The following is a 22,103-nucleotide window of genomic DNA, read 5'->3' as shown; positions in this document are numbered from 1 at the left end:
ACTGTTGTGTAGTGTCGTATTTTGCAGTTCTACGAGAGACTCTTTTTGTTGTAAATGTTTTTTGTTAACTGAAACGCCGTCTCCATTTTCTGGACTCTGGACTTTTCAGTTCATTATATACTTTGTTACAAATTTTTTTGCATTGACCTCTTTATTTATTAGGTTTGCACAAGTTCATAGTATTTTTCCATAAGTTTAATAAACACAAAAGATACATGTAACAGAGACTTTAATCAACAATAATATAGTCTCCATCACTATTTACAAAGTCTGCCAATGCAGAGGTACCTTTTTAATTCTTTGACTGTATAAATACCATTGTTTTGAGGGTAAGGACTCTTTGAGCCATTTTCGGGGTGCATTTTCGTCTGGAAAGGCAGTTCCTCGAAGATCATTTGATGGAGAACAGAAAAGGTGAAAACCTGAGGGAGCAAGATCAGTTGAGTAACATGGGTGCAGAATGACTTCCCAACCCAACTCCTGTATGGTGTTTTTTTGTCAGTTTAGCAGAATGCGGGTGGGTTTTATCATAGTGTGGTAGCACTTCACGCTGTCTTCCTAGGTGGTGTTCTTGCCCTGCATCTCTAAGATATCTCAGTTGTTGACAATACATGCCAAAAATGATGGTTGCACCTCAGGGAATCAATTCATAGTACACCACACTGTCACCGTTCTACCACACATGTAACATAACCTTTCCTGGATGCATACAGGTATTTGTACAGAGAGTTGTTGCTTTTTTTTTGGCTCAACCATTCCTTTCTTTTCCTTATTTTAGCATAAAGACACCATTTCTTGTCACCAGCAACAATAGAGGATAGGATAGTCAGTGTTGTTCTCAATTCAGCCGATGACGAGCAAGCAGAAAGGCATGTATGACTACTGATTTTTGTGACTTTGGCTTAGAACATGCGGTACCCGTACACCTGATTTTTGAACCTTCTCCACGATGATGAAATAATCACAGTTCATAACATATGCCAGTTCTCATGTACACCGATGTGGGTCATTGTGGATTAATGCATTTAAATGATCATCAAACCCTGAAGGTCTTCCTGAATGTGGAGAGTCACTAATGTCATGATGATCCTCCTTAGAATGAGAAAACCATTCTCCTGCCATGCTCTGTCCAACAGCGTTATCCTCATACATGGCACAAATGTTCCTGGCTGCTGTCATCCCTCTACTGAACTCAAACAGAAGAATACAATGGACATGTTCTATTTCTTTACTTGGCACTCCATTTTGTAGTCTGCGCAACTCCACTCACTATCTCCACGTGATAATATATAAACTCAAATAGCAACCAGACACCAACATGCAAAACAAAAACACTACGAACTTATACACAAACCTAATACATTATGCTCCACACCTTTCACAGTTACACTAGTGCCATATGCTATGAGAAATTTTTTTGAGTCATATTTTCATTGGCAGGTCATTCATAAACATCAAGAAAAGCAATGGGTTCAGAACAGAGACCTGTGCTGCCTCCTCCCCCCTCACTTTATGTGACCTCAGTCATGTTAAAACCTTTTCGCTGTTTGTTGATGCCTGAGGACATCGATTGGTTTCCTGCTTCCCTGATCTAAAGTGACCCATTATTGAATTTTTTCCGTAATCCCTTATTGCTCCAATTTATGCAAAAGTATCACATTGTCCACACAATCAAATGTTTTTGCTAAATCAAAGAAATTACCTGCTGTCCTCAACCTATCTCTTTGCCCTGGTAGTGCCTCACAAGCAACAGAGGACATTTTCATTCTTTACCTAACTAATCCGTCTGATGTAAAATAGTCTCATAACACCACATTGCAAAGACTTTTCTCCTCTAGTCTTCAAATCTTACTTAATCTGATCCAGCCACCTTCTTCTGAGTTGTCCTACTGGTCTTTTCCTTTAGAAATTTCTGACCAAGTATTGTTTTGCCAGGGGTTATTCTTCATCCATTTCCATCTTTCCTCTGATATCTTCATTCCTAATTTTATCTGTTCTAAGCTTCTGCAAGGTTAGGAACTTATGGAATTGCAATAATTAGAATTACACATGTGGTTCATGGCAAGAGCAGCTTGCAGGCACCTTTTTCATCAGCTGAATATGTTAACCACAGCATCACACTACATTTATTCACTTGTGAAATATATTATCAGAAATCCATATGAGTTTCTGAGTAATGAAGGTATTCCCAAGGACAACACTAGATGGAAAAGTTATCTGCAGTACTCTTTAACAAATCTACCTTTTGCATGGAAATGGGGGGAAATATGCAGCTGCGGATACATAATATTGTTTGTCTTTGGCAGGAACTAAAATTAGCAAGTACGGGATACACGGATGGGGACTGCAGATAGGTGGCACTCAGTGGAAACGAAGGTTGGCTGGGGAACGTGTTGAGATAGTCTTCGCATTTGTGATAAAAACTGTTTTCAGATGGTGCAGTTGTTAAAGCAACTGCCTAGTAAGCAGGTGATCGTTGGTTCGAGTACAGGTCTGACTCACATTTTTACTTGTCACTGCTGATTCTGCATAAAGTCCCTATGCAGCTGACATTGTCAGTTCTTTCCCTTTCCTTTCCTTTCTCCCCCCCCCCCCCCCCCCCTCCTATGCTTTCAGTTTACATAATATGTATCACAGATGCAGATTCTGTGTGTGATCTGTTCTTTCGGACACGTCTGAAAGAACAGACACCACACATCATATAATTGATTAGCCTTGACGGGCAGTGCATCCATAACCTTGAATGCAGATGCACAATAAAATACGACCTCTGGTGGGAAACTAAAATTAGCGAGTGTGGGGATCATGGACAGGGACTGCAGTTAGGTAGCACTCTGTGTGAGTGCGAGTCAGCCAGGGAGCAAGCTGAGATAGACCGCGCATTTGCAATAAACACTTTTTCCAGGAGTCCAATGTCTTACCATTGAGCTAACTCACTCGGTGAGAGGTGACAGCAGCTGGGAGGAACAGTACTGCTTAATGTTGTTTGTGCTTGCGTCTGCTAAATATAGTGTAGAGAATCAGAAAGAAAGCCTTTCAAATGGCAAACATGTGCAAGGGACACACTGAAAAAATGTGGACAACCTATGTTTATTCTCTCATAAAATAAGTTTACAGATTGTTTGAATTGCTGGCTTTGCTCAGATAAACTGCATGAAATTACATCCTTGGACAAAATCTTCTATGCCCCACTCATATTCATGGCTAAAACTAGGAATGAAAGAACAATGAAAAATATCCAACAAATGTTTTCTTACTGACCCCTGTTTCAAACATCTTTGACCTTCTGACTCACTTGTATATATATATATATGTGTCGCCTTCAGTCTGAAGACTGGTTTGGTGCAGGTCTCCAAGCTACTCTATCCCTCTGAATCTGTTTACTGTATTTGTCTCTTGGTCTCCTCCTATGATTTTTACTGCCCACGCTTTCCTCCAGTATTAAACTGATGATTTCCTGATGTCTCGGAATGTGTCCTACCAACCACTCCTTTCTTCTAATCAAGTTGTGCCACAAATTTCTTTTCTCCTCCATTCTATTCAGTACCTCCTCATTATTTAAGTGATCTACCCATCTAATCTTCAGCATTCCTCTGTAGCATGACATTTCAAAAGCTTCTTGTCTAAACTCTTTATCATCCATGTTTCACTTCCATATGTAGCTTCACTCCGTACAAATATATTCAGGAAAGACTTTCTGACACTTAAATCTATAGTTGACATTAACAAATTTCTCTTGTTGAGAAACAGTTTTCTTGCCATTTTCAGTCTACATTTCATATCCTCTCTACCTCGATCATCATTAGTTATTTTGCTACCCAAATAGCAAAACTCATTAACTACTTTAAGTGTCTCATTTCCTAACCTAATTTCCTCAGCATCACCTGATTTAATTCATCCAATTTCCATTATCCTGGATTTGCTTTTGTTGATGTTCATCTTATATCCTCCTTTCAAGACATTGTCCATTCCGTTCAATTGCTCTGCCAAATCCTTTGCTGCCTCTGACAGAATCACAATGTCATCAGCAAACCTCAAAGTTTTTATATCCTCACCCTTGACTTAATTCCCACTCCAAATTTTCTTTTGTTTCCTTTACTGCTTGTTCAGTGTACAGATTGAATGACACCGGGGGCAAGCTACAACCTTTCTCAACCACTGCTTCCTTTTTTTGCACCTCAACTCTTATAGCTGCCATTTGGTTCCTGTACAAGTTGTTAATAATCTTTCGCTCCCTGCAGTTTACCCCTGCCACCTTTAGAATTTGAAAGAGAGTATTCCAGTCAGCATCATCAAAAGTGTCCTGTAGGTCTACAAAGGCTTTAAACATAGGTTTGCTTATCATTAACCTATCTTGTATGAGAAGTCATAGGGTCAGTATTACCTCATGTGTTCCTACATTTCTCCGGAATCCAAACTAATCTTCCCCGATGTCAGTGTCTACCAGTTTTTCCATTCATCTGTAAATAATTCATGTTATTATTTTGCAACCATCACTTATTAAACTGATACTTCAGTAATTTTCACACCTGTCAGCACGTGGTTTCCTTTTAATTGTAATTATTATATTCTTCTTGAAGTCTGAGGCATTTCATCTGTCTCATACATCTTGCTCACCGGATGGAAGAGTTTTATCATGGTACTCTTCCAAGGCTATCAGTAATTCTATTGGGATGTTGTACACTCCCAGGGCCTTGTTTCGACTTAGCTCTTTCAGTGCTCTGTCAGATTCTTCATGCAGTATCATCTCCCCCATCTCATATTCATCTATGTCCTCCACCATTTCCGTAATATTGCCCTCAAGTACATCTCCCTTGTATATACCCTCTATATACTCTTTCCACCTTTCTGCTTACCCTTTCTTTGCTTAGGATTAATTTTCCACCTGAGCTCTTGACATTCATACAGGTGGTTCTCTTTTCTCCAAGGGCCTCTGTAATTTTCTTGCAGGTGGCATCTATCTTTCCCCTAGTGACATGTGCTTCTACATCCTTACATTTGTCCATTAGCCATTCTTGCTTAGCCATTTTGCACTTCCTATCAATCTCATTTTTTAGAAATTTGTATTCCCTTTCACATGCTTCATTTACTGGATTTTTATATTTTCTCCTTCATCAGTTAAATTTAGTATCTCTTGTGTTACCTAAGCCTTTCTACTAGCCCTCATCTTTTTACTTACTCGATCCTCTCCTGCCTTTACTGTTTCATCTCTCAGAACTATCCATTCTTCTACTACTGTATTCCTTTCCCCTGTTCTTGTCAAACATTCCTTAATACTCCCTCTGAGACTCTCTACAACCTTTGGTTCTTTCAGTTCATCCAGATCCCACTCCTCAAATTCCTAACTTTTTGCAGTTTCTTCAGTTTTAATCTACAGTTCATAATAAATAAATTGTGGTCAAAGTCTGCATCAGCCCCTGGAAATGTCATACAGTTTAAAATCTGGTTCCAAAATCTCTGTCTTACAATTATATGCTCAATCTGAAACCTTTCTGTGTCTCCAGGTCTCTTCCATGTGTACAAGTGTCTTTCATGGTTCTTAAAGCAAGTGTTAGCTATGATTAAATTATATTCTGTGCAAATTTAAACCAGGTGGCTTCCTCTTTAATTCCTTTCCCCCAGCCCATATTCGCTTACTATTTTTCCTTCTCTTCCTTTTCCTATTATCGAATTCCAGTCCCCCACGGCTATTAAATTTTTGTCTCCCTTAACTATCTGAATACCTTCTTTTATCTCATCAGACATTTCTTCAATTTCTGCATCATCTGCAGAGCTAGTTGGCATATAAACTTGTACTGCTGCAGGCTTCGTGTCTATCTTGGCTACAATAATGTGTTCACTATGCTGTTCATAGAAGCTTATCCACTATTTTTTATTTAACCTACTTCTGCATTACCCTGTTTGATTTTGTATTTATAACCGTGTGTTCACCTGACGAGACTTGAAAACCAGAACCCTGAAGGCACTGAACATCCTCAAGTGCCTCAGCCACAGGTCTTGGGGAGTGGACAGGGCATGTCTTCTCCAGTTTTATTGGGCTTTTGTGCATTTGCGGCTGGACTATGAGTGCACGGTGGGTCAGTGAGGCCCTCTTTTTTGCAGATCCTTGACACTGTCCACCATGCGGGGATTCAACTGGCCACGGGTGCTTATCGGACCAGTCCCATCCCCAGCCTCTGGGCTCAGGCTGGGAAACCACCTCTTACCATCTGGCAGCATCTCCACATGATACACCAGGTGTGTCAGTTTTTTACAGCTCCAACCTCACCCACTCACAATATTGTTGTTCATCCGCCTCTGGACCGTCTTTCTTCCCACCATCCCCGAGCCATGATGTCATTTGGAATCCGTATGCAACGTGTGCTGGAGTCTCTCGGTGTGGAGCCCATATGGCCCCGAATCCAGGGTTACTGGACAGGCCCAGAGTGATTTTAGATTTGGTGCGGTACAAGAGAGATTGCACTCCTGCTTCCGTTTTTAATGCAACATTTTCTGCCATTTTATCTGAGCACTATGACTAAGTAGCTGTTTTTGTGGATGGGTCGAAACAGGGGGATTCCATTGGTTTGCTCTGTTGTTTTTCCGGATCGTGTACTCAAGGTCCAACTGCCTCAAGCGTTTACTGTCTTTGATGCAGAATTGTCTGCGATCATGTGGGCACTGGAGCAGATGAGACCCTCTTCCCATCCCAAATTTCTTGTCCATTTCGATTCGCTAAGTGCCCTTCACTCATTGCAACGTTTGTATCCAGCAGTTAAAATACCCCAGACCGTCCAGGATGCCCTCCTCCAACTACGACTACTGGGGAAGGAGGTGGCTTTCTGCTGGGACTAAGTTCTCCTCACTCGGCTTTGGATAGGCCAAGTCCTATGATGTATGGCTTCCTTCTCCAGCGAGAGGACCCTCCAATGTGTGGTACTTGTGACGTCCATATCACTGTGTGCCACGTTTTACTGGACTGCGTTTTATTTTCTGAACAGCAGGCCGCGGCTGACTTGCCGGTGGACCTGCCATCTCTTTTAGGAAATACTCAAATGAATGTGGTTAAAGTTTTAAAGGTCTGTGACTTGTCCAATGTTCCCCACCCCCCACCAAACTATTTCTCTTTTTAAATTTTCTAATCTACCTGCCCGATTAAGGGATCTAACATTCCATATTCTGATCTGTAGAATACCAGTTTTGCTTTCCCGATGATGACATCCTCCTGAGCAGTCCCCGCCCGATGATCCAAATGGGGGACTGTTTTACCTCTAGAAGATTTTAGCTAAGAGGATACGATCATTTAACCATATAGCAGAGCTGCATGTCCTCACGAAAAATTTGCGGTTGCAGTTTCCCCTCGCTTTCAGCCGTTGCATTCAGTCTGATAAAATCTTACTTAATATGAACAGGTAACCAAAAGTGGAAGCGCACAATCAAAGAAATACTGGAGAAAAATCTGTTTTATTCCTTAAATGAATTTTCTCGTTATTAAGAGGTAAATCCAAAAATATGATGCACAAAAAGCAAGCAAAAAGACGTAACTACCTTCAGCTTTGATAAACAATATAAATTAAGTAAATTTAAATGCAGGAGATTTAGTCATAAATGATAAAGAACTTAGTACACTATTGAATGTCATCTGTTTATTACGCTTTAATCTGCTTTACAGTATACATACACTAAATCCAAGAATACACTATGTTAATGCCACTGTACAATCAAAATGTCCAGCTGATATGTAATGATACAACATGTATCAGTTGAGGCACTGAGAACGATAAGGACCTAAGCACATCACTGTTGCTTTTGATATTGTATCATGTATGCATGCTTATGACATCTGTTCATCTTATGGTGATTCAGGCTTATCTGTGCTGCAGGCCCACATTGCATATATGAACATTAATAAAAAGCTGTCTAGCCGATTTCTCTTATATTCGCTTTTATTTGAGCACAACGACAGTGTGCTTTAGGTCCTTGTTGTCTTCATTCTATCAATTGAAGTACTTTAAATGCTTGAATAATAAATAAATAACAATTTTGCAAACTGAGCTCAGGCTGCCACCAGGTAGATCTTTCAATATGTTATGGAGGAGGAGGAGGAGGAAATCAGTGTCTAACGTCCCCTCGACAAAGAGGTCATAAGAGACGGAGCACAAGCTCAAATTAGGGAAGTATGGGGAAGGAAATCAGCCGTGCCCAACCATCCCGGCATTTGCCTGAAGTGATCTAGGGAAATCACGGAAAACGTAAATCAAAATGGCCAGACGCGGGATTGAACCATCGTTCTCCCGAATGTGGAGTCCAGTATGCTAACCACTGCACCACCTTGCTCGATATATGTTACAGGGAAAACCTGTTCAACATATATCTGCAGCTCTGATGATTCTTTTGTTGTTATCCTTGGGTGATACAACAGTTTAGACAACAAGAGAATAGAAGCTTTTGAAATGTGATGCTACAGAAGAGTGCTGAAGATTAGATGGGTATATCATATAACTAATGAGGAGCTACGGAATAGATTTGGGGAGGAAAGAAATTTGTGGTACAACCTGACTAGAAGAAGGGTCTGTTTGGTAGGACACATTCTGAGACGTCAGGGTATCATCAATTTAGTACTGGAGGGAAGAGAGAGAGTGAGAGAGAGAGAGAGAGAGAGAGAGTGTGTGTGTGTGTGTGTGTGTGTGTGTGTGTGTGTGTGTGTGTGTGTGAATTTAGTGCTGGAGGGAAGAGAGAGAGAGAGAGAGAGAGAGAGAGAGAGAGAGAGAGAGAGTGAGGAGGGGGGGGGGGGGGGGGGGGTAAAATCATAGAGGGAAACTAGGAGACGAATACAGTAAGCAGATTCAGAAGGATGTAGGTTGCAGTAGTTAGTCAGAGATGAAGAGGTTTGCACAGGATAGAGTAGCATAGAGAGCTGCACCAACAACAACAAACATGCTGAATGGATGGACAGTAGCAGTAACTGGGCATGCTACTGGTTGTCAACTGGTGGATATATGGTGTGCAGTGTCTTAGTGTCTCCCATATTCCTTTGAGATTACTTTACGTCCTGTTAGGGATAGAGTCTACCATCTTCATGTGCACTGATGTGGCAAGGCATTAGACTACTGCCCATCATGAGATTGAATGCCACCTGGTTAGTTATTTTCATATTCCATGGATCATTTTGCACAATAAACCATAATGATATGAAACAAGTCATTTTACACTCACATCACTAATTCATTTGTAAATGTGGCTACATGCTAAACATTTACAAGTTTGTTTTATTTTATTTATTTTTAATATACAGATGTGAGTTAGTAGTTCCTACCCCTCTCTGTTTATACATTGCAATAACAGAAATTTTTCTATGGAATAGAAAGAGTTGTCAAGCAGAAAAGTTTTCAGTTTGTTTTCAAATTTTACTTTGATGACTGTCAGACATTTTATATCACAGGGTAAGTGATCAAAAATTCTTGTTGCAGCATTGTGGATTAGTTACAACAAACTTCATTAGAGAATAAATATACTGTGAAGCAGTAGCCAGAATGCTCTACTCCTTAAACAATTACCTACAAGATGAGCATAGTTGAGGACCACATAATATTCTTACAGCATGTTTCTGAGCAGTGAAGATTTTCTTTCTTAAAGATGATTTACCCCAGAACATTATGCCACATCACATATACAAAATATGTCAATTTACACATTTTCCGCTGCCTGGTAGCATTGTGGGCATGTGGTGGACTAAGGAAAGTATATACATGGAGCGGGGATGAATGTAGGATCATTTTAGTGATATACATGTTGAAAATCTCTCTCTCTCTCTCTCTCTCTCTCTCTCTCTCTCCTGACCCCATCTTGAGAAAAGGTGTTTACCACATGCAGCAAACATTATTGTGTCCTCTGGGTGAGCATAAACCAAATGAAAATGTACAAATGCCACAGAACTGCTAACAGTACTGTGGCAGTACAGTGATTACTGCTGTGGTGTAGCAGTACCGTCCGCTGCATCAGCAGTGTCTACAGGTGTGCTGGGAAGTTCTTCATCGCACGGTTGGTCCAGCATTAGAAATGAGAACCGGTGCCGAAGTCTCGCATACACAGCGGCTTGTCGGGGTACTCTCCGGAAGAATGACAGATCCAGATCACTGCTGTCTTCCAGGTTAGGCAGCGCTGACCAACAAAAAAATAAATAAATAAAGAAGTAAATAAGGACGCGATACATTCAGGATAAGACTCAGAATAATAATAATAATAATAATAATAATAATAATAATCCAAACCACCCAAGGTGTGTACAAAACCCTTTGAGTACTATCAGTACAAATGCTTTTATCCAGAAGAAGAGACTGTTACACATTTGAGCTTTCAGCCAAAGCCATCTTCAGAAAGGAAAAACATACACACAATGACACAAGCAAGTTATTTATTTATCTTATGGCAACAACAGCAAACAATGACATATACATGAAGTTTAATTTTACATGTATATCTAGTTAAGTATTTATATATTTAAAAACAAAGATGATGTGACTTACCAAATGAAAGTGCTGGCAGGTCCACAGACACACAAACAAACACAAACATACACACAAAATTCAAGCTTTCGCAACAAACTGTTGCCTCATCAGGAAAGAGGGAAAGACGAAAGGATGTGGGTTTTAAGGGAGAGGGTAAGGAGTGATTCCAATCCCGGGAGCGGAAAGACTTACCTAAGGGGGAAAAAAAGGATGGTTATACACTCGCACACACACACATATCCATCCACACATATACAGACACAAGGTAAGTCTTTCCGCTCCCGGGATTGGAATGACTCCTTACCCTCTCCCTTAAAACCCACATCCTTTCGTCTTTCCCTCTCCTTCCCTCTTTCCTGATGAGGCAACAGTTTGTTGCGAAAGCTTGAATTTTGTGTGTATGTTTGTGTGTCTGTCGACCTGCCTGCACTTTCATTTGGTAAGTCACATCATCTTTGTTTTATATATATATATATATATATATATATATAATAGAAGGAAACATTCCACGTGGGAAAAATTATATATAAAAACAAAGATGAGGTGACTTACCGAACAAAAGCGCTGGCAGGTCGATAGACACACAAACAAATACAAACATACACACAAAATTCAAGCTTTCGCAACAAACTGTTGCCTCATCAGGAAAGAGGGAAGGAGAGGGGAAGACGAAAGGAAGTGGGTTTTAAGGGAGAGGGTAAGGAGTCATTCCAATCCCGGGAGCGGAAAGACTTACCTTAGGGGGAAAAAAGGACAGGTAAACACTAGCACACACGCACATATCCATCCACACATACAGACACAAGCAGACATATTTAAAGACAAAGAGTTTGGGCTGAGATGTCAGTCGAGGCAGAAGTGTAGAGGCAAAGAAGTTGTTGAAAGACAGGTGAGGTATGAGTGGCGGCAACTTGAAATTAGCGGAGGTTGAGGCCTGGCGGATGACGAGAAGAGAGGATATACTGAAGGGCAAGTTCCCATCTACGGAGTTCGGATAGGTTGGTGTTGGTGGGAAGTATCCAGATAACCCGGACGGTGTAACACTGTGCCAAGATGTGCTGGCTGTGCACCAAGGCATGTTTAGCCACAGGGTGATCCTCATTACCAACAAACACTGTCTGCCTGTGTCCATTCATGCGAATGGACAGTTTGTTGCTGGTCATTCCCACATAGAATGCATCACAGTGTAGGCAGGTCAGTTGGTAAATCACGTGGGTGCTCTCACACGTGGCTCTGCCTTTGATTGTGTACACCTTCCGGGTTACAGGACTGGAGTAGGTGGTGGTGGGAGGGTGCATGGGACAGGTTTTGCATCGGGAGCGGTTACAAGGATAGGAGCCAGAGGGTAGGGAAGGTGGTTTGGGGATTTCATAGGGATGAACTAACAGGTTACGAAGGTTAGGTGGACGGCGGAAAGACACTCTTGGCGGAGTGGGGAGGATTTCATGAAGGATGGATCTCATTTCAGGGCAGGATTTGAGGTATTAGAGATAAAGTTAGTGAACTGCTTATAGATGTTATAGGTATATCAGAGCACCACTTAAATAATTTGACAATTCAGAGGCTTCGTTTACCAGGATACAGATTAGCTGGCTGTTTCTCAAGGAGTTCCTTGCGGGGTGGGGGAGTGGCTATGTACGTAAGAAAAAGTATTCCATTTGAGTCCATAGACATATCACAACACTGCACTGATCAGATATTTGAATGTTGTGCAGCGGCAGTTGAATTTAGTGAAACTAAAATTCTGAATGTTGCTGTTTATAGGTCCCTTAACTCCGACTTCAGAGCATTTCTGCTCAAGCTAGAGAGGGCTCTTGATTCACTTTGTAGGAAGTACCAGAAACTAGTTATATGTGGTGACTATAATTTAAATTTTGTGTATGATGGTACAAGAAAAAGGATGTTAGTAGATCTCCTAAAGTCATATGATCTGACTATGTCTTTTCCAACTAGGGTGCAAGGGAACGGTAGCAAGGCCATAGACAACATTTTTATTCATTCTTCATTACTAGATGGGCATTCTGTTAGCAAAAGTGTGAATGGCCTTTCAGACCATGATGCACAAATTTTAACACTAAAAGGCATTTGTACTCAAACCAATGTCATATGTAATTACAAACTATATAGGAAAGTTAATCCAGCAGCAATAGAGAGTTTTTAAACCTTGTCAAGGAACAAGAGTGGCAGGATGTTTATAGTGCCAATAATATAGATGATAAATATAATGCTTTCCTTAACACATTTCTCATGCTCTTTGAGAGTTGCTTTCCATTAGAACATTATAAACAGGGTACCAGCAGTAATGGGCAGCCTGGGTGACTGACTAGTGGGATAAGGATATCATGTAGAACAAAGTGGGAATTATATAGAAATATTAAAAGTAGTCACAATCAAGCTACAGTAGCCCATTACGAACAGTATTGTAAGGTGCTTAAAAATGTTATTAGGAAAGCAAAGAGTATGTGATATGCAAATAGAATAGCTAATTCACAGGATAAAATTAAAACCATATGGTCAGTTGTGAAGGAAGTGTCTGGTCAGCAGCACAAGGTCGACGATATAAAGTCAGTTCGCAGTAAAAATATTGCTGTTACTGATAAATCAGATGTATGTACAGTATTTAACAATCATTTTCTGAGCATTGCTGGTGAATTAAATAAAAATTTAGTTTCTACATAAAATCATATAACTTTCTTGGCAAATGCCTTTTTGAGATTGATGTCTGAAATAGTCCTCTGTGATACAGACAAGAGGGAGATTGAGTCAATAATTAAATCACTGAAGACTAAGGACTCTCATGGTTATGATGGAGTGCCTAGCAGAATATTAAAGTACTGTGCTGCACATGTTAGCCCTGTATTTAGCCATATTTGTATTTTTTTCCTTTAGGAATGGTCAGTTTTCTGAGCGATTAAAGTACTCAATAGTAAAGCCGCTTCATAAAAAGTGAGAAAGGGATAATGTAGATAATTTTATACATATTTCTATGCCATCAGTGTTTGCAAAAGTTATTGAAAAGGGTGTGTATGTAAGGATAATTGATCATTTTATATCACACGATTTGCTATTGATTGTACAGTTCAGCTTTAGAAGTCGTTTAACAAGTGAAAATGCTATATTCTCTTTTCTCTGTGTGGTACTGTATGGGCTAAACAAGAGATTTCAAACACTTGGCATATTTTTTGATTTAACTAAGGCATTTGATTGTGTTGATCACAAAATATTGCTTCAGAAGTTGGACCATTACGGAATACGGGGAGTAGCTTACAATTGGTTCACCTCTTACTTTAGCAACAGGCAGAAAAAGGTCATTATTCACAATGTTGATAACGGCTGTGATGTGGGGTACAGTCAAGTTGAGTGTGCTCCAGAGATCAGTGTTGGGGACACTTGTGTTCCTTATTTATATAAATGATATGCCTTCTAGTATTACAGGTAACTCTAAAATATTTCTGTTTGCTGATGACACTAGCTTGGCAGTAAAGGATGTTGTGTACAACATTGGCTCAGTTTCAAATAGTGCAGTACATGACCTAAGTTCATGGCTTGTAGAAAGTAAACTAACACTAAATCACAGTAAGACTCAGTTTTTACAGTTTCTAACACACCATTTAACAAAACCTGATGTTTTAATTTCACAGAACGGACATATGATTAGTGAAACTGAACAGTTCAAATTTCTAGGCGTTCATATAGATAGTAAGCTGTCGTGGAAAGCCCACATTTAGGATCTTGTTCAAAGACTTAATACTGCCATTTTTACTATTCAAATGGTATCAGAAGTGAGTCATCGTTTGACACGAAAATTAGTCTACTTTGCTTATTTTCATTCTCTTATGTCATGTGGTATTATATTTTGGGGTAGCTCTTCCCATTCTAAAAGGATATTTTTGGCTCAGAAATGGGCAGTTCGGGCAATAAGTGCTGTAAGTTCATGAACCTCTTGCCGACCTCTGTTCACGAGTCTGGGTATTTTGGCATTGGCCTCTCAATATGTATATTCCTTATTGTTATTTCTTGTTACCCATATTAGCTTATTCCCAAGAATAAACAGCTTTCACTCGGTTAATACTCGTCAGAAATCAAACCTACATTTGGATCAGACTTCCTTAACTCTTGTGCAAAAAGGTGTGCAGTATACTGCTGCATCCATTTTCAATAAGCTGCCACTCAAATTCAAAAATCTTAGCAGTTATCCATACGCTTTCAAATCGAAACTAAAGAGTTTCCTCATGAGTCACTCCTTCTATTCTGTCGAGGAGTTCCTTGAAAAATTAAGGTGATCCTTATTGTATTGCTTATAGCGTTTACTTAAACTTATGACACATTTTTCACGTACATGAACATTTATTTTTATCTGTTATTACTTTTATGTTGTAACTTCATGTACTGACACATTCCATGACCTTGGAGATTTGCTCCTCAATTTGGTCCTATGGAACTTGACATGTAAATAAAAAAACATAAAAAAAAAGTAATCTCTGACAGAATTACAATGTCTTTAGCAAAGCTCAAGATTTGTATTTATTGTCTCAGAGTTTCCTTTCTAAATTTCTCTCTGGTTTTTTCTGTTGCCACTTGCACAATGTGACTGAGTGACATGGTGGATATTTTGCAAAGACTGTCTCACTTCCTTCTCAGCTACTTCTTGTCCTTCGAGTCTTATAACTGCAGCCTCATTTCTGTACAAGTTGTACATAACATTTTGTTCCCTGTATTTTATTTTTGCTATCTTAAAGACATGTGTCTACTAGCAACTAACCATTTGATGAGGCATTTACAGTAGAGCAAAACTTGCAGAAATTTACTCTTGCAAGCCACTTCAGCAAGTTAATTTCAGGAAATTGCTGCAGTACCTGCAGAAGTGTTTCCTCTAGAATTCCACCATTAGATAGGATGTGGAAGTTTGCAGTGCTATAGTTAAAAAAAGGACAGTTTCTCTGCTGTTGAATTATTATTATTAATATTAATTTTAAAATTATTGTTATTATTGAAGAAAAAATGTTACTAAAATAAATTTTAAAAAAATATTTGGGTACTGAAATGGAGAGAGAGGTATATATATTTAACATCATCAAGAAACACTTTTGAATGAAATAAAATCAGTGGACCTTTTTCAGATTAAAAACTTTCTGAGAATGACATATGCTGCTTTTGAACCTCTCCTATCTTTTGTACAATCTAAAATTTGTAAATAGGATACACAAATGGGACAAGCTATACCACAATGAGTGGCATTTTAATTTCTCTTCAATTTTTGCAGACACCATTTATCACTTTTATTACTAATGTGAGTGTTTATCGTTATGCCACATTAAAAAATCTGATATGATTTAAAGACATCTGTACCACCATTTTACTTCCCCTTCTGATGAAACACAGTAATCTGTAAATTAATTTCTATTATATATGTTTAAGAGTTTCAGGAGTACATTGTTTTTAGACCATCTGCCATTGTGCCAGTGTCCTTTTCAACACTAACATTTTCATACTGGTACTGAACACATAAACCATCTCATACTTCATGATGCCACCCTGAAGAGGACCGTCCTAAGTCAGTCAAAACATCGGCAATTTAATTACTCGTACATAAACACGAGCAGCGTCTGGCTCGCCTTCTCCTGAGGCCAGCTCTCTATTGATGTCTCTGCTTTCGTACTTGAAAGATATTTTCAAGATGTGTAAATTATTCATCTATGTAAGTGGTCATCAATATATGAATAATTGTTATTGTCCTTCAATGTTTCAATAATGCTAACCTTGCCTGCCAGCTGTTCTATGTTTTAGCTAGGAGAACTGCAAGACTGCCAACATATCGTTTGTCGGCCGCTGCCGAACATCACTGATGTTCGAACTTGTAGCAGCCACTTGTGCATCCCTGAGGCCTATTAAAGCAATCTGTAAATGCAGTTTCTGGGCAGCTCTTCTGTGAATAATGCATAATATTAATGATCGGCTTACAGCCAACAAACAATGTGCACATTTAGTCCACTCCAGCGGTATCAAAGTAGGTTACACAATATCTTGAATTATTAATTTCCTCTCTCTTAATGGTACATTTATCTGTGCCACGTGATAATTTAAACTAATCTTTTTTATTTATTTTTACTTGGCTGCTTCTTTCAATGAATGGCACTCCGGTTAATTTCCTGTTATCAAAATTTGTTTTTCAATTACCACTAAAGAGCACCACACAAAATGAGAGAGAAAAGTTTTCTTCTTGAACATAATAATTCAGTCTCTTGTCATGCTGAAAGAGAGCATGCTCATTGTGTGGATAAACTCTTCAAATTATAAACTCAATTGCAGCGCGCTGTTTTTCACGCACTCAGTTACGTTACACACTGCCAATCGCATGCTACAATTTAGAGCCCTCCAGTGGCAGAGGTCTGCAGATATGTAGCCATGAAGAATAAAGATGTAGAATGTTAATAACATTTGTTGTCCTTAAAAGTATTCTCATAAAATATTCTGAAGTATTACTTTTCAGCACACGTCATAACAGGGCCTCCAGCCTTGATAATGGTTTTGATTCAGTGAGGAGTCCAGAACTTCCTACAGGTATGCCACACCAAGCTGAGTCCACTCATTGGTGATTACATACTGTAGAGTTATTAGATTTCAAGGATGTTGACTGCTAACTTCCATCCAGTGTTCCAAATACTCCCAGTCATTTTCTGTGGGGCTAAGATTGGGTCAGTAGAGATGCGTGAAGGTATTTTACTCTTTATCAAAACAGGAACATGCATACACAGCTGTTGTCACCTTGGAAGGTGGGAGTGTGCACACATTTTCATCATGAAGATGTAGAAAAGATGGAAATACTTGGTCATCAAAAATTTTGAAACAAACATTTTGGTTCAAGTTCAGAGTAAATTGAATGAGTGAGCCCAAGTCGTGATGTGAAAAATACACCCAAAATATCACAAGACCATCTTTGATCCGAACTGCACCCTCCACACGCTGCAGTTTAAACATCCCACTAGACCATCACTGGATTCAGTGCCTCACGCCGTGAGAAAAGTGGCCAAATCGTGTCTTGTCAGACCACACTACACTCCTCCAGTTAGCTACTACCTATAGTCTGTGTTGTTTGGAACACTGAAGATATGCAGACTCATGTGCCACTATGGCCAAGGCCTTTTGTGATATACCTGACTCCAAATGTCCATTGCATGCAGCTCCCTTCCCGAGTTTCTCCTGGCCTGGCTGTACTGTGGCACTGTGTCTCAGTTCCCAATGTGAGATAGAGTTACACTACTTCAAAATACTCCATATCCGTCTACTCACAATTCAGATGTTGAAACACTGTTCCCATGGCATTAACTTGCCCTTCCCAGCCCAAGAAGCCACCTTTCTTGATGTTTACCTCCTCCTCATGGATCACTCCACCAGTATCTCTATCCACATCAGAATTATCACCCACCAATAATCCCTCCATTAAAACAGCTGCCATTCATTCAACACCAAGGAGTGCCTTCCATTTACATTACAAGCAGCTGGTTCGACTGTCGAAGGATGGGCTGAATCTGACAGGTCACTTGTGGCCCAACATGAATGTTTGTTAGGGTGGCCAAGTTTAAGATGCACTGGAACAGCCGAGCTCAATGCAAGTGAACACGGCTAGCGAGCGGCCATCGGGGTTTTCCCAGGCAGAATGAAGGACGTGTTCTGGCAGCATGGTTGCAGAGTGAGCTAAGATGGAGAGACATTTTTATCTGAAGATTAAATAGTAAAAAAAAGTTATTAACATTGTTACCATTTGTAACAACTGAACTCATCATGGGTGTCACATAAGTGATTCACCAGATGAAAGAGGGTAATGTCTGCAACATAATGAACAGATTGTTTTTCTAAACAAACAAATTAAAAAAATGTTATAAACAATTTAGTTTATTTACGTAAATGGTGCCATAACTATGGAATCCTCCGCAGAGAGACATGGTCTTATCAGCACAAGTTTCCTTCTTTAATATTCCAATAACTTTCAACATGTTTTAAATTGTAGTTGTGCTTTATAAAGTAGGTAAAGTTAGCATTTTGACTCGAGTGCCAGATGTGGTGACTTATGTCATTGGGAATTGTTTAAAAATGTTGAAGTAATGTATAAATGAGTTTATTGAGAGGCTGCAAAATGACTGCAAAAACTTTTGTGTTTTATCAAGGGAATTTATATGAAATTGTTACGAAAATTATGAATGGTGATCAGGATGAAAGTATCTGCACTGAATCAAGGAGTGTGCAGGGTAGAGCTCATGGCCTTTCATCTAGAATTTTGTTGAGGTACTTTTTTGTCTTGGTTTCACCTGGAGTCAGTAGAGTTTTGGGCGATATGCATGCCACGAATGTTATTTTCATGTTGTGGGACTTATATATTATTATTTAGAGCATGTTGATTGGTGTAAATGCTGTGTCTGCACAAAGTAATTCCAAACTGTGCACTGTTGATAGATACTGAATGGTTATTCAGTGAGTTATGTGTAAACAGCCACCATTCACATGTGCGTTTCTGAAGAATGAAAGGGATTTATATTGAAGTTGAAATGAGTCTGTTTTGAGCAATATTATTATTCTTTGGGATTTCAACCAACAGATCCAACCATAGTACATCTTTTATTAAATTACTTTCTAATGTCTCACTGCTGGTACAAGTTTTTCATATAAACATTATGTGTCGTGTTGTTGGGCTATAGAGTGATGGTGAACAGACATCCCTTATTGATGACAGCGAGCCAAGGTCAAAGGTAATGGCCACATGTTGCCCAAACTCTGGTGGAACTTGCTACTGCATCAGCATCCTACCCAAGATCCTTCACACTCCCCTAAATTGGTGTCCTGTTGTCCACCCAACCTCACAACATCCTAGACCACCTCTATGCCATTCCCAGAAAAACCTCTTGCCACAGGGTTCATACCCTGTGGAAGAGCCAGGTGCAAGATCTGCCCAATCCTTCCACTCAGCACTTCCTATTCCAGTCCTGTCACAGGCTTATCATATCCCATCAGGGTCTGGGCCACCTGTGAAAGCAGCAATGTCATTACCTGAGCCATCTTAATCTTCCTCTCCACCACCACCTTTCCTGAACTGCAAACATGGGAGTTACCTTTACAACACATTCACAGCTCCTGAAATTATACTGGCCTCAATCTATGGCAACCTACTGTCCCCACATCCTCCATCCAATAGTTTCCACCCGCCTCTGTCATATTACTTCCTCCCTATTCTTGCCTCCTCATCCTCTTTGTGTGTCACCCTCTGCCAACACACCTGCCTGTATTTCCTCTCCCCTACTCCTTTCCTTTTTTGCTCCTGGCTTACCCCCCTCGTAACCTCCATGTCCTATACCCTCCCAACTCTACACCTGTTGGTAGTCTAGCCCTGCACACTCCGCCAGACAGAGCTCTTCTCTCCCCCATCCATACTCTGCTATCCCTTCCCTTTCCCCACCTCCTCCTGATTGCTGCTTGTGTACCACATGACAGTTGTATTCCAGTCCAAGCTGCCAGAGATAGCAGTCATGTGTGTCTGAGATGTACTTGCATGTTGAATGAGTGTGTGTGTGTGTGTGCGTGTGTTTCTTTTTCTGAAGAAGACCTTGGCCAATTGCTAATGTGTAAGTATCTTTTTGTTGCACCTAGATCCAACTCAACACGTCATCTTTACAGCGAGCAGCAATCTAGTTTTTCCTTATATAGTTGAGACAAAAGACAGACAAAGGCAGTACAAGAGTGGTGTCCCAGAGGAAAAAAAGAGATCACAAGGCAGACCACGTGATAAAGATTGAAAGAAAGTTGCAGGTTTCAACTGGCAGAGAACAGTAGCAGACAGAGAGGCATGGAAACCGTGACTGAAATTGTATTTGTTAGCATAAGATTAAAGTTGTTACACATTGTAATGGTAGATTTAGCTGAACAGTAAATAATGATGGATCTTTGTAAGATTAAGGATTAAGATGTTTACTTTGAACCAATTGTGAGCCTGTTCCATTATTCTCCTGGCTGTGTGTGGTGTCAATGTGTAAGAGCCCGTTATGAGTTTACGTGTGCCATTGGAGTCGTACAACAGTTTTTTAAGACTCCCACAATCTCTTGATCATCCTGTGTGCTAGAAGCCAGTTCATGAAATGGTCCTGCAGGTAGGCTGCTACTGCAGTTTCTTCAGGTGGCCATCGGAATATTTTTGATCATTTAGTTGAACGAGCTGTGTGCTCACCAATTAGGACAGACTGCACCTCCTGCAAGAGGTGCACCCTGTGCTGAAGTGAGTGAAGGAGGCTTCTGTTCTTCAGGAAGCTCGACTGGAAGTGAGCGAGCTTCTGTCGCACCTGCTGACAAACTTGCTGCAGCTCGTCAGGGCTGGGGAGCTGAGAGCTGTCACATTCTTCCTGCCACCTGGAGAAAAAGTTAAGGGTTACTAACATACACTCCTGGAAATGGAAAAAAGAACACATTGACACCGGTGTGTCAGACCCACCATACTTGCTCCGGACACTGCGAGAGGGCTGTACAAGCAATGATCACAGGCACGGCACAGCGGACACACCAGGAACCGCGGTGTTGGCCGTCGAATGGCGCTAGCTGCGCAGCATTTGTGCACCGCCGCCGTCAGTGTCAGCCAGTTTGCCGTGGCATACGGAGCTCCATCGCAGTCTTTAACACTGGTAGCATGCCGCGACAGCGTGGACGTGAACCGTATGTGCAGTTGACGGACTTTGAGCGAGGGCGTATAGTGGGCATGCGGGAGGCCGGGTGGGCGTACCGCCGAATTGCTCAACACGTGGGGCGCGAGGTCTCCACAGTACATCGATGTTGTCGCCAGCGGTCGGCGGAAGGTGCACGTGCCCGTCGACCTGGGACCGGACCGCAGCGACGCACGGATGCACGCCAAGACCGTAGGATCCTATGCAGTGCCGTAGGGGACCGCACTGCCACTTCCCAGCAAATTAGGGACACTGTTGCTCCTGGGGTATCGGCGAGGACCATTCGCAACCGTCTCCATGAAGCTGGGCTACGGTCCCGCACACCGTTAGGCCGTCTTCCGCTCACGCCCCAACATCGTGCAGCCCGCCTCCAGTGGTGTTGCGACAGGCGCGAATGGAGGGACGAATGGAGACGTGTCGTCTTCAGCGATGAGAGTCGCTTCTGCCTTGGTGCCAATGATGGTCGTATGCGTGTTTGGCGCCGTGCAGGTGAGCGCCACAATCAGGACTGCATACGACCGAGGCACACAGGGCCAACACCCGGCATCATGGTGTGGGGAGCGATCTCCTACACTGGCCGTACACCACTGGTGATCGTCGAGGGGACACTGAATAGTGCACGGTACATCCAAACCGTCATCGAACCCATCGTTCTACCATTCCTAGACCGGCAAGGGAACTTGCTGTTCCAACAGGACAATGCACGTCCGCATGTATCCCGTGCCACCCAACGTGCTCTAGAAGGTGTAAGTCAACTACCCTGGCCAGCAAGATCTCTGGATCTGTCCCCCATTGAGCATGTTTGGGACTGGATGAAGCGTCGTCTCACGCGGTCTGCACGTCCAGCACGAACGCTGGTCCAACTGAGGCGCCAGGTGGAAATGGCATGGCAAGCCGTTCCACAGGACTACATCCA

General features: G+C 41.1%; 1 protein-coding gene across 1 annotated transcript in view; it reads right to left on the bottom strand.

Moving 5' to 3' along the window:
• Nucleotides 1-8,799: 8,799 nt before the first annotated feature.
• LOC124552566 overlaps nucleotides 8,800-22,103 on the bottom strand; it is a 44,853-nt gene continuing 31,549 nt past the window's right edge. Inside the window, exons 3-4 of the mRNA XM_047126888.1 lie at nucleotides 20,701-20,879; nucleotides 8,800-10,140 (exon numbers count right to left, since the gene is read on the bottom strand). Of these exons, the coding sequence (XP_046982844.1) occupies nucleotides 9,944-10,140; nucleotides 20,701-20,879 (376 nt within the window). The 3' untranslated portion in view covers nucleotides 8,800-9,943. The remainder of the gene's footprint in view (nucleotides 10,141-20,700; nucleotides 20,880-22,103) is intronic.

This window comes from Schistocerca americana, chromosome 10, assembly GCF_021461395.2.
Source record: "Schistocerca americana isolate TAMUIC-IGC-003095 chromosome 10, iqSchAmer2.1, whole genome shotgun sequence".
NCBI classification, from domain to species: Eukaryota; Metazoa; Arthropoda; class Insecta; order Orthoptera; family Acrididae; genus Schistocerca; species Schistocerca americana.
The sequence above is the reverse complement of the archived record's forward strand: the minus strand, read 5'-3'. Positions and strand labels throughout refer to the sequence as shown.